A 13,314-nucleotide genomic window follows, 5' to 3' on the forward strand; every position below is an offset into this window, starting at 1 on the left:
TATAATTTTAATCAATGCTTCGAAACAGTTATTGCCTTTCAGAACTTATAAATGACCAAGAACTATCACAACTGGTGCATTAACAGTGAGACGAGCATGGTGTCTCTGTTCATTCGTTGGTGTGGGAGCCATAACACCCCGACTGGTCATTTGTACCCTGGTGGCTGCACCGTTTTTTTTCACTGTGGTATAACCTTTTAAAATTGATGATTCTTTTTAAAACGCCTCCTCAGGAAAGACCTGTTGTATGGACATATTCAGTGTTCAGACTCCTGGATTACTTAGCCTCTGCTATAACATCCCCTTTCCACTGTCACCAACTATTAGCTGCTTATAGTACGACAGGGGAGGCAATTTTCTGTGTAAACAACTAAGTGGTAGGGGAATAGCATGGGATGTGGACCTAATCAACACATATTTGTTGATGGAAAAAGGAGTTGGAGTGTCACTCAAGAAAAGAAAATGGCAATATTAACATCCCATTATTGTGTGCTTAGCCCTGGTACTTACTTGTGCCAAGCCCTTTCCATGTAATATTCTTTTTTTTTAAATCCTCACCCGAAGATATTTTTTTTTTATTAATTAAATCTTTATTGTTCAGATTATTACAGTTGTTCCTCTTTTTTCCCCCATAACTCCCCTCCACCTAGTTCCCACCCCACCCTCCTCCCTCACTCCCCACCCAGTCCTCAGCCATAGGTGCACGATTTTTGTCCAGTCTATTCCCACATCCCCCTCACCCCTTTCCCCCCGAGAATAGTCAGTCCACTCCCTTTCTATGCCCTGATTCTATTATAATCACCAGTTTATTCTGTTCATCAGATTATTCACTTGATTTTCAGATTCACTTGTTGATAGATGTGTATTGGTTGTTCATAATTTGTATCTTTACCTTTTTCTTCTTCTTCCTCTTCTTAAAGGATACCTTTCAGCATTTCATATAATACTGGTTTGGTGGTGATGAACTCCTTTAGCTTTTTCTTATCTGTGAAGCTCTTTATCTGACCTTCAATTCTGAATGATAGCTTTGCTGGATAAAGTAATCTTGGTTGTAGGTTTTTGGCATTCATCACTTTGAATATTTCTTGCTACTCCCTTCTGGCCTGCAAAGTTTCTGTTGAGAAATCAGCTGACAGTCGTATGGGTACTCCCTTGTAGGTAACTGACTGTTTTTCTCTTGCTGCTTTTAAGATTCTCTCTTTGTCTTTTGCTCTTGGCATTTTAATTATGATGTGTCTTGGTGTGGTCCTCTTTGGATTCCTTTTGTTTGGGGTTCTCTGCGCTTCCTGGACTTGTAAATCTATTTCTTTCACCAGGTAGGGGAAGTTTTCTGTCATTATTTCTTCAAATAGGTTTTCAATATCTTGCTCTCTCTCTTCTGGCACCCCTATAATTCGGATGTTGGTACGCTTGAAGCTGTCCCAGAGGCTCCTTACACTATCTTCATATTTTTGGATTATTTTTTCATTTTGCTTTTCCGGTTGAGTGTTTTTTGCTTCTTCGTATTTCAAATCATTGACGTGATTCTTGCGATCCTCTAGTCTGCTGTTTGGAGCCTGTATAATATTCTTTATTTCAGTCAGTGTTTGCTTACTTTCTAGTTGGTCCTTTATCACAACCTCGAGGGTCTCATTAGATTTCTTGTAGGTCTCATTAAGTTTATCGGCAGTTTCTAGAAATTCTTGAAAAACCTTAAAAGTGTGGTTTTGAATTCTATATCCAGTAGTTTGCTTTCCTCCATTTCTGTCATTTGTGTCCTTTTTCTTTGTCTCTGCATTTTTTATGCTTCCCTGTGTTGATAAAGTGGTTTTCTGTGCTAAGTGTCCTCTAGGGCCCAGTGGTTCAGCCTCCCCAATTACCTGAGGAGGACACTCTTGGTGCACCCCCTTGTGGTCTTTGTGCACAGTCTTGTTGTAGTTAAGCCTTGATTGTTGTAGGTATCATTGGGAGGAATTGACCTCCAGGCCAATTGGCTGTGAGAATCAGCTGTGTCTGCAGTGGGAGAACTTCTGTCCTGGAGACACCCCTCCGGGGCAAGACTTGCTTCAGTGGGGTTTTGGTGCTCACTGAGTCTGCCCCCTGAGTGTGTCCTTTATGGTTTCACGGAGCTGCACACTGGATGGTCCCACTCTGACCTCTGGGTACACTGGCTCCTGAATATCTAGGGAGGTGCTAATCTAGCCTCTGCCTTAGGCTATCCAGCAAAAGCCTCCGTGCAGGGGTTGGGCGGAGCGGGTCCCAGGGGATCAACAGGGCGGGGCTAGCGGTTATGGCTGCTCTCAGAGGCCCTGCTTCTCAGTGTTCCGGCAATAGCTGCAAGCCCCTCCGAGAGAAAGCTGCCCTCGAGTTCCGACCGATGCTAGACAGTCCCGCTTCTCCCATATGAGTCTGGGTCCCTAGAGACTTGCCCGGAACTGGAGCTCAGAGCCTGAGACTCCCTCCCGATTGAAAACGACATCCATGCCCTCAGCCGCCAGCCCGCTCCGTGTGCGCCTCTGTACCTTAGTATTTTACTTCCGCACTGCGCCTCCTCTGAGTCTCGGTATGCTTTTCTCTTTCCTTTTAGTTGTAGAATTTCCACTCAGCCAGCCTTCCTGTGGGTCTGGATGATGTCCGTTCCGTCTTTTAGTTGTATTTTTGAAGTGGGTGTTCGAGGCAGCAAACTCCGGTGTTTACCTATGCCACCATCTTAGTTTCTCCACCCTGAAGATATTTTTTTCCATTGATTTTTAGAGAGACTGGAAGGGAGAGGGAGAGACAGTGAGAAACACCAATGTGAGAGAGACACATTGATTGGTTGCCTCCGCATGCCCTGACCAGGGCTGGGAGCCTGCAACCTAGGTTTGAGCCCTTGATAGAATTGAACCTGGGGCCCTTCAGTCTGCAGGCTGACACTCTATCCACTGAGCCAAACTGGCTAGGGCTCATTTTATTCTTAATAACATACCTCTTCGCAGGTAGTTATATCCTGTTTTGCTGATGAGGAAACTGAGGCTCAGATGTATTTAACCTGGTCTCATGGCTAGTCAGGAGGAAGAGCCAGGATTATCAGTTTGAATCTTTGCTCTAAACTTCATGCTGTGCTACATCCCAGAGATCTCGGTGGTTGGGATCAAGGAAGATGATGGCAGGGTTGGGGAATGCTAAGGTAGAGGCACTGTTTTCTAGGATGGAAATAGAAAATTGGTCAACTGAATAGGCAAAAGGGGGAAGGCTGCTGCCACCAGAAGTAAGACTTTTCTGCATCAAAATAACTAAAAACACAGGTGATTTCTCATGCTTCTTCACAGTAGTGTTAAGGCCAGACCCAGTTTATAGTGGGTCCCGAAGGGAACGATGGGAGAAAACAATGCTTGGCACGTCTCAGCAGTGAAAAGCCGAGTTCACGGGCGCAGGCTTTTCTTGGCCTTCATTCTGCTGTGTGAGAATAAGGAACGTTTTTCTCTTGTTCCTTTTATGAGTAGGGAAGGTGGAGTCCCTTCCCGTAGTCCAATAATCAAAAGAGAAAGCAGGAAGAAGTCCAGGGTTGCAAATGATAGTCTCACGCCTTGTTGTGGCCTCCTCCACTGCCGGTGACTCACTCTAGGGCTGTGTTGAGGAGCCGCAGTCGCATCTGGATTAGAGAACGTGATGCCTCTTTTTCTTGATGAGTGAAGCCAGTTAGTTGTAGGAGGGTTCCTAGCCTGACATTAGACTGATGACTTCTCATTATTTTTTTAGGCAAGGACCCCTTTGTCTTCCAATTACACTGACAGATTTTTTCCCTGTTGTTTTTTTTCCCCTCCTTGTATAGCCAACATTTCTCTCTTGATTTAACATTCTGTTCCTTCTTTACCCACAGAGAACTGTCAACTCTTAACTCTTTTTTCCTCTAGAGATCTTTTTTGGCCTCACACTTAGCCTTGCACTGTTTTTGTAGTTGAATATAATACTTTCTTATGCCCTGGATTATCTTTTAGCCCTGAGACTCCTAGATGAATGGAAAACATGATTCCAGAACAATCTTTACCTTGAATCTTGAAGGGTTTAAATCAGTGCTCACATTCCCTTAAAAATGCTGAGACTATTTTCACTTTTGAGACTTCAGCCTTCTAATAAATAATTGTTATACTTGAGTGATGAATTAGTAATTTTTTTGCAACTAGTAAGTCACTGATGTCAGCCAAAGCTTATTAAAGATGAATTTTATTAAGCAAGTTCTGTTGGGACAGAGAGCGTTGCTTTGCCTGGCTTTGCAGAAGCAAACACCAAAGCGAGCTTTGGCAGGTGGATTTGGGAACAGGCAGAGGGTTGCATATGTACACTTGGTTTTCTTTTCTGTTTCACACTCATATTTCTTTGTGCTACTAGGATCGTCATGACAGCCTTATCTCTCAAATAAAGCCTGTTACCTCATCCCTAATTGCTTATCCAAAGGCAGGCGAGCTCTAATTTCTCCGCATTAATAAATGACACCGAAGAAGAACTGCTTTGTTTGCACTGGCTCACGCAGGTTAACCAGTGTGAGCCCCTGAGTGCATTAGGAAACCTCGTGCTTCTCCCGCGGCCAAGGCGGGCTGGTGTTCACCTCGCTCTAGGGCAGCATTTCATTTATTTACTTTTTGCTCATGTTCACGGCCCTATTCCCCTTTCCTGATGAAAACACTTGAGTGACCTAGGTCAGCATTTCTCCTGTGGCTCCGGGGTCCTCCCCTCACGTTGGGCGGGGGGGAAGGGGGTTGGTAGCAGTTGTCCTAAGAGGACCGATGGCTGACCTGGTTTCATGGCTGCCTGCTGCTTACCTTTCCTTAGAGACCAAGAGGCTTTCCACAGGCCTATGCACAGATACCAGTGATACACCAGCCTGCTTCTGAAGCAGATGGCATCTGCTTCTCCTTTTGAAGCATAATGGGAAATGGTCTTGTGGATTTCATACGTGAATATGAGGGTAGACTTGTGGGGGTGTAGAGAATTGAGAATGGTTGTCAAGTTCGGAGTTAGTTCTATGACTGAGCTCTGCTGAATAGTGACAACCCTTGACTCCCCTGGGAAACACCATCATCTCTCTTGTCGCCACCTAAGAATATCTCTGGTAATTTAAAGGGCCTGCAAATATGAGCATTTTAAAATCTCAGAATTGTAAGCTTATTGCCTTTCTCCTTTTCTTCTCAGAATGAAATGGACGATGTGCCCTTCTTTGATATCCAACTGCCTTATGAATTGGCAATCAATATATTTCAGTATCTGGACAGGAAAGACCTGGGAAGGTGTGCACAGGTAAGCCGTCATTAACCGATATTGAAGATCTACCTAAATATGTAATTAAAGTATAGGAAGCTCCTCCATAACAGAAATTTACTTAACAGAATGACCAGCTTTAAAGAATTAATGAATTGGGTAGCATCTTAATGTGAAGAAAAGCAACCTTAAACTTAAGGAATTGTGTTTGACATTGTTACTTGGTGTTTATCTTTTTGTGACCATCTGCTCCAGAGCTCTGTTCCCCCTGCAGTCTGAGTTATGGCTGACCTGTGGCTGTGTGCTCAAGGCTGACAACTCTGTGCGCCGTCTTTATTGAGCTAGCCTGAGCTGTTAATGTCTTCACCGTTTTTAATGCAAAGATGCCAGCCCTTGGTTTAATCAAGCCAAGTCGTTAGGTTGGGAGCTGAGGGTCAACCTGGGGACAAAACAGTGAAGTCATGTTTTAGGCATAGAGTCCAAATTACTCTTTAAACACCAGAACCCACTCAGTGAGGTGTGAGGCCTGTGAGACCTGAGACCCACCAAGGGAATTGCAGGTCAATGACACCCATCTCATGCTTACTCTGGAGCATACATTCATGGAGTGGGATGGTGGGAGATATCGTCTGGGCCAAACTTTATTGTGCACACGAATCACAGGGGATCTTGATAAAATGCAAATTTGGGTTCAGGAGGTCCAGGGTGGGACCCAGTAGTCTGTGTTTCTAACCAGGTGATGCCAGTGTGCCTTTGGCATGTTTTGAGGCAAGGGTATCTTTTCGGTGAAGAGCGTGTAATTTATCACAAGTTAAATGTGTATATGATTGCTGGCTTTTCATGGGCACTGTGATACCCGTTGTCTATAAATGCCAAATAAATAACTTTCTTAGTGGTTACCACCCCCCCCCCCACTCCACCCCCAGTTTCTATAATGTATTTTACACAAGTGTCTATACCTTTAAGAGAAAGGATTTGGTAAGATTGAGTGGTAGGAGAAACATACACTAAAATCCAAAGCCCCACCAAGAATGTAAAGTTAAAAATATTAAGGCAGTTTGAGTGGTGAAAACTGTAGCCAAATTGAGACTCTGGTGCTTGCTATTTCTATGGTTGTTGAATGAAATCACATAAAATTTATAGAGTTTCTGCTTTTACACTATTTTTTTATGAAGCATTTTGCTTAATCAGAATTACAGAGCAGGGCAAAAGTAGGTTTACAGTTTGTATGGAAAAATAATACAATAATTAACAAATAATAATACAAGAATAAACTCTGTGTTTCATGTATTCACAACTGTAAACCTACTTTTGCCCTACTCTGTATTTTTCTACTTAAATAGGTAATTGAAAAAGTCTTCAGTATTCCTGATTGCCACAGTATTACTTCATTGGGGGTGTTAGCGAGTCTTTTTTGATGCAGAGTGTGGAAATCTTTGGGAAATTATGGAAGAAATTATTCAAATTTAAAATGCGCTAAATGAAAATGTACTGAAGTGTAAACCACGCTCAGAGCCTATCGATTACATTAAGTAAGAGTGCCCACATTGTCTTCTTCTTTCCCCTTGCAAACTGGGTTTGTTATATTCTAACTTTACACATTGGCCCTGTTCCCAAGAGTTGAAAACAAGGGTGTAGCTGAGCGAGTCCAACTCCTGGATGTCAGCCTGATACCGTGAGCCGGAGTCTTGGAATAGCGTCTAATAGCTAGCTGCTTTCCACAAAGTCAGCATTCGATGATAACATCTTCATTCTTGATAGGGAGCTGCTGTTTAAGGAATCTTTTCTTTTAACATTGCTTTTTGCTCTCCTGCTTTGTAGAGGGCCATGTGGCTTTCACATCTGCTGCTGGTTTTCTCATCCAAAGAGTTTATCAGTGAAAGATAGGATCTAGTTAGTGGAAGAAGAGATCCCCCTTTTGCTACAATGGGGCTGCATTTCAGGGGAGATCGGTTATGCTGGTGAGCTTATTCTGCAGGTGTGAACAGTTTAATTCGCAACACAGTGGTCCAATTGTCCACCAGAATTCTTCTCTCTTTGGCCAGTTGGATTTGTATTGTTGTTGCTTTTCAGCCTCATTTTTAGAGCACATGTATAAGAGTAGAAACTATTTTAAACGGAGCCCCTAAAGTGGCTCTGATGTGAAGCCAGAACTTTTTCCATAGAGCTATTGCATGAAGATGGCCATGGATGGCCAGTAATTTGTAGAATTGGCTTTGTTTTTTTCAAGAATTAAAATAAAACCACGAAGTAATAAAAATAAGTAGCATTTTTATTTGTTTCGTGTGGTGTTTTTATTTTTGAAACAGGGAAGAAGTCCTTCTGTTGAATGGACTGTCCTGCTGCTTTATGACTTTATTTTAGAGGGGCTCACTCTCTGTCTCACTCTGTCTCATTCTCTGAATGTAGCCACCTTGGGACTGTAGTGAAATTGGGCCAGCTACGTGGAATTGGCACCATGAACTATATGTGTGCCCTTGGAGAAAACCTGTTTGCTTAGATCTTTATGCCAAATTGGTAACTGACTCACACTAAGGAACCCTGATTGGGAAGGACTTTGGAGACTTAATTATGCCACAGACTATGCTGGAAAATGGATTTTGCTCTGACTTTTTCTCCCTTCTGCATCCCCTCTCTTTTTCTGCTTTGTGAGCTCACTCAAACCTAAAGTCCTACTACGTTAGTGATTCCTGTGTACTTTCAGTGCTGACCTCTCTAGCTCCATGCTATCAATAGTCATCCCTCGAGGGACTTAGCGTCTCTGTGGGAGTGTATCATGCTGAAATATCTCAAACAGTAAGCAAAGTTATGCATTGGGCAATTCATTGAACAGCTTTATTATCTTGCTGTTTATAATTTTATGTTCATTTCATTGTGTGTGCCCACAGGACTCCTGGCACTTTAAAGTATAATATTTTTGAATGCATAACAATTACAAAATTGTTGATTTCAAAACTACAAAAAATGATTTGGTTTTTATGAGAAGTGAAAGTGTGCTCTTATTTATGGCATGAATAAATTCTGAGGAGTAAAGGTTTGTAGGATGTTCATCAACATTATTTTTAAAAAAAACTTAAAATAATTATAAATTCACAGGGAGATGCAAAAAATAATAGAGAGGTCCTGTGTACCCTCTCCCCGGATTTTTCCATTAGAGGAACTGTATCAAAACCAGGATATTGGTGTTGGTGCAGTGCACAGAGCTTATTCACATTTCACCTATTTTCCATGCACTTATTTGTGTATTTAGTTCTGTGCAATTTTATCACAGGTGTAGATTCGTGTGACCACAGTGAAGATACAGCACATTCATCAACAAGGCACACTCACCTCATTCCTCGCCCCATTTCTAACCCCTAGAAACTGTTAATCTGTTCTCCATATCTATGATTCTGTCTTTTTTAATATTCATTTTTAATATATATTTTAGTTATTTGTTTTCCTGTGGTATAATTTTAGAAGTTTAGCTGGTAGGTAATAATGTCATGTTTTTCAAGCAAAATGTGGAAAATTGTGCACAAAGAAAGCAATAAAGAAAAAGCAAGATGTGGAGGTTAAAAAACTTAAGATTTATGATAAAATTGGTGAGTAAGAAATAGGTGTAATCAAAATAAATAAGTAATTGTGGAAGTAAAACCAGTATATTAGATAATGATTTTAAGTTTCAAGGAAAATGTGATCTTACAATCTTCCCAGATGTCCAAATAGGAAAAACTAAAAGCTGAGGTTGTATAGTTAAAGATCTTAAGTCTTTAAAAGTTGGGAATCCGTAGCTAAGTGCAACTAAATTGATTTTCATAGCAGAAATGATTCTGAAGACCTGTTGTTGCTGGCAGGGGTCCCTTAGTTCTTAAGTTTCACTTTGCGACCAGACTTCTCTGTCAAGGAAATATGTGCAAGCCTGAGACCCCAGCACCTTCAGTAGTTGCCTTTTAAGTCACCAGGTTACAGTGGCTGCCTCCTTTAAAGAGGGGTTATGGAAAATCGAAGAACTCTAGAAGAAAAAGTAGGGAGCTAGATGAAATAAGAATGGCAAAGTAGTATTGATAATTGTTTCAACTGATGGGTTCTTGGGAGTTCTTTATATTGTTCACTTTACTTTTTAAAAAATATATGTTTTTATTGATTTTTAGAGAGAGAGGAAGGGAGAGGGATAGAGAGATAGAAATTGATGATAGAGAAACTTCATCTATCGGCTACACACCCCCTACTGGGGACTGAGACCCCAAACTGGGCAGTATCCTACCAGAAGCAAACTAGTGATCTCTTGATTTCTAGGTTGAAGCTCAACCACTGAGCCATGCCGTCTGGGCACTGTTCACTCTACTTTTGTGTTGAAGTTTTTCATATTAAAAAGTTTAAAAGAAAAACAAGCAAAAGAAAGAGATTGTTTTTGAATAAGAAAATTGGAGCCTCCTTAAGTTAGCACATGCCAGAAGCTAACCTTTGAAAATACAAGCAATCTAGTTTTTTAAAGCGTTGAAAAAAAAGAAAAAAAGTTGGACTTACTCTTCTCATTCAGTTGTTTACAGTGTGCCTACTATGTGCTATGTACTGTTCTAGACACACAGAAAACAAATAGCAAATGGCAGACATAAATGGCATTAAATGTAAATGGACTGCGTGGAACAGAGTGCAGAATCTCAGAGGGACGGTGTGGGAGGTAATCAACCAAAGACCTTGAATGCATATATGCATAACGCATGGACACAGACAGTAAGGTGCTGAAGGCCTGGGGCGAGGGGAGGAGCTGGGGGGAGGATAGGGGTGGGCTGAAAGGGCTCAATGGGGTGCAGAGGGGAATGGAAATGGACTAAGTTCTCTAGACAGTGAGTACAGCAGTGAACAAAACATAAGAAAAACTCCTGTCTTTCAGAAAGCTTACATTTTATAGGATAAGTACAGTGGAGAAAAATCTTACAGCAGAGGTGATGCTTGGGTTCGCTTTTTTAAAAAAATATATTTTTATTGATTTCAGACAGGAAAGGCAAGGGAGAGACAGAAACATCAATGATGAGAAAGAATCATCGATTGGCTGCCTCTTGCATGTCCCCTATCGGGGATCGAGCCCACAACCCAGGCATGTGCCCTGACTGGGAATAGAATCCATGACCTCCTGGTTGATAGGTTGACGCTCAACCACTGAACCACACCGGCCGGGCTTGGGTTCACTTTTAATGGCCTGGGAAAACTTCACAGAGAAGGTGACCTTTGAGCAAAGACCTGAAGCGGGGAAGAAAGAAGCTATGCAGGTCTCCACCCAGGTGACTAGCCAGTGCAGAACCTTGAGATGAGCACACCTGCTGTATTTAAGGAACAGCAGGTGAGCTCATGTCAGGTCACAGTGCCTAGGTTGTGGAAGGATGATTAATGTCCCCCCGGAGGTGTTCATCTCCTAATCCCAGAACCTGTGAAAATGTTACTTTTATGGTAAAGGACCTTTGCAGATGTTAGTTAAGCATCTTCCGATGGGGTGATTGTCCAAGTAGGTTCAATGTAGTGACAGAGCTCCTTATAAGAGGGTGGCAGGAGATTGAGAGGAGAGAAGATGCTGTGCTGCTGGCTTTGAAAATGGAGGAAGGGCCCTAGCTGGTTTGGCTCAGTGGATAGAGGTTTGGCCTGTGGACTGAAGAGTCCCGGGTTCGATTCCAGTCAAGGGGACATGCCTGGGTTGCGGGCTCGATTCCCAGTAGGGGGTGTGCAGGTGGCAGAAGCTGGTCAGTGATTCTCTCTCATCATTGATGTTTCTATCTTCCCTCTCCCTTCCTCTCTGAAATCAATCAATATATATATATATATATATATATATATATATATATATATATATATATATATATATATGTTTAAAAAGAAAGAAAATGGAGGAAGGGACCATAAGCCAAGGAATGCAGGTATCCTTTAGAAGCTGGAAAAGCTAAGGAAACAGATTCCCCCCTAAAGCCTTTTAGAGGAGACAGAGACATCGGCTTGTCCCACTTATTGATGCATTCCTTGGTTGCTTCTTGTATGTGCCCCGACTGGAGTTCGAACCTGCAACCTTGGCATATTAGGACGATGTTCTAACTAACTAGCTACCCTGCCAGGACTAACACCTTGATTTTAGACTTCTGGCCTCCAGAACTGTAAGATAAATTTGTATTGTTTTAACCACTCAGTTTGTGGTAATTGGTTAGAGCAAGAAACTAATATGGGGGCATAGTGAGCAGATGGGGCTAAGAGAAGGAGAGATGGTCGGAATGTGAAAGGCACTTAATCCATTAATAGAACTTGAACTTTTATTTTGAATGAGATGGGAAGTCATTGAAGTGTTTTGAGCAGAGGAGTGACAAACTCAGACTTACATTTGAAAAGGGATCATTTTGGCTGATATGTAGAGAATAGGCTATAGTGTGACAAGGATGCCAGCAAGGAGAAAGTTAGAAGGTTATCAAAATAATCCAGATGAGAGAAGATGGTGTTATGGACCATGACATACCAGCAGAAGTAGGTGGAGCCAGGGTTTGATAATAGTCTGGTGTGGGGAGAGGTGGAGGAGTCAACAGAAACTCCCAGGTGTTTGGCCTGATGAGCTGATGGTTGAGGTGGCCCTCACTAACAAGGAAAAAGTGGGATGTGCAAGTTGGGGAAGGTCAGTAGTTGGGTGGATGTGAGGCTGGAGGTGAGTTCTGGGTTCAGCTTTGGCTGGAAACCTAAATTTGGAAGCTGTCAGCACATTGATGGTGTTCAAAGCCTGGAAACTGGATGAGCTCATCAGGGCAGTAAGAGTAGATAGAGGAAGGGGTTCAGGGATTGAGTCTGGTGATCAGGGCGAGGGGATGAGGAGACTGAGAGGGCATTACCTGTGAGGCAGGGAGAAAACCCAGAGTGCATAGTGCCCTGGAAGCAAGGGATGAAAGTTTTCAAATGGGAGAAAGTGATCAAAGGCATTAAGCGCTCCTGTTAGTCAAGTAAGAGGAGGACTGAGAGATGCCCATTGGATTTAGCAACTTGGAACTCACTGGTGACCTTGACCAGAACCAGTGGCCCGGGGAGGGCAAAAGTGAGTGGGTTTAAGAGTGAGCGGGAAGAAAGGAAATTGAGATGAGTCTGTTCCTCCTCAAGCAGACTTCATCCATGAAAGTGTGACCAGAACAATGACACTTTCCCCCTGTTGTGGGCCTCACTGGTAACCCTAATCCAGGCAGAGTTAATAAAGCTAATTTTTGAGCCAAGGGTCGTTTTTTCTTTTTCTTTTGTAATGTACAATTCACAGTGGTGCTATAAAGCAAAATGCTGGAGACACTTTTATTAGCAAATTCTTGCAGCTGAGGCTCACTCAGTGGGGCTTTTACTGGGCAGAGCCGTTCCAGTCCTGGTGTACTAAAAAAAGCCCATTAGGCCTTTGGAAAATTTAGGCTTGTAAACTTGCTAGGTTTAATATAACTTAAGAAATCCAACAATTAGATTTCATCTGGGTGAGACTCTTTAAAATTTACTTGTGAAAATTTTACTAGGTCTTTTTCTTGTTGATATTTCCCCTCCAGGATGAAAAGAAATTCTTAAAGCCTGTAATTCTTCTTTAAAAGAAGAAAAAAAGACACCCTCCTTTTCCAGTTTGCACATTTCTGTGTTTAATACCTAAGTGTAGGCACAGTCCTGATCCCTTTTTGGAAGTAATTCTCACCTTTAGCTTTTATAAATCCCTCAAAGAGATTTATTGTTTGTTATCCAAGATTTAAACTTTATCCTGAATATCATTTTCTACAGAATAAGCCCTGTGATCTAGGGTTAGTAAGTGGGGATGGTGCACCGAAACATCTACTTTTTGTTCTCAGTTTTTCATCTCATAATGCTGTTGTACAAATTTCAGGTTGTGTTATTTAAAACGACCTGATATTTTCTTTGAAGCTGATAATACAAATCTGTTTTCAGCTTCCAAAGTTTTTAAGGTCTGATATATTTGAGACTTCTTGAAAATCTCTGAAAAGTTTCTCCATTTTTAAAATTAATTGTTATTGTTTTTTAATCCTCACATGAGGTTATTTTTTTCCATTGATTTCTAGAGAGAGTAGAAGGGGTGGGGGGAGAAATATCAACGTGAGAGAGACACATCAATTG

The 13,314-nt window shown here is 41.9% G+C and overlaps 1 protein-coding gene across 6 annotated transcripts in view; it reads left to right on the forward strand.

Moving 5' to 3' along the window:
* The window catches only part of FBXW8 (F-box and WD repeat domain containing 8), a 111,219-nt gene that overhangs the window by 11,866 nt on the left and 86,039 nt on the right, over positions 1 to 13,314 (forward strand). For all 6 annotated transcript variants that reach the window (XR_004974760.1, XM_036353294.1, XM_036353296.1 and 3 more), the window contains one exon: positions 5,152 to 5,256. Coding sequence is in view for 5 of the 6 variants with exons in the window: in XM_036353294.1 (XP_036209187.1) it covers positions 5,152 to 5,256 (105 nt within the window). In the remaining variant the exon portion in view is untranslated. The remainder of the gene's footprint in view (positions 1 to 5,151; positions 5,257 to 13,314) is intronic.

This window comes from Myotis myotis, unplaced genomic scaffold (genome assembly GCF_014108235.1).
Source record: "Myotis myotis isolate mMyoMyo1 unplaced genomic scaffold, mMyoMyo1.p scaffold_m19_p_20, whole genome shotgun sequence".
Lineage (NCBI taxonomy): Eukaryota > Metazoa > Chordata > Mammalia > Chiroptera > Vespertilionidae > Myotis > Myotis myotis.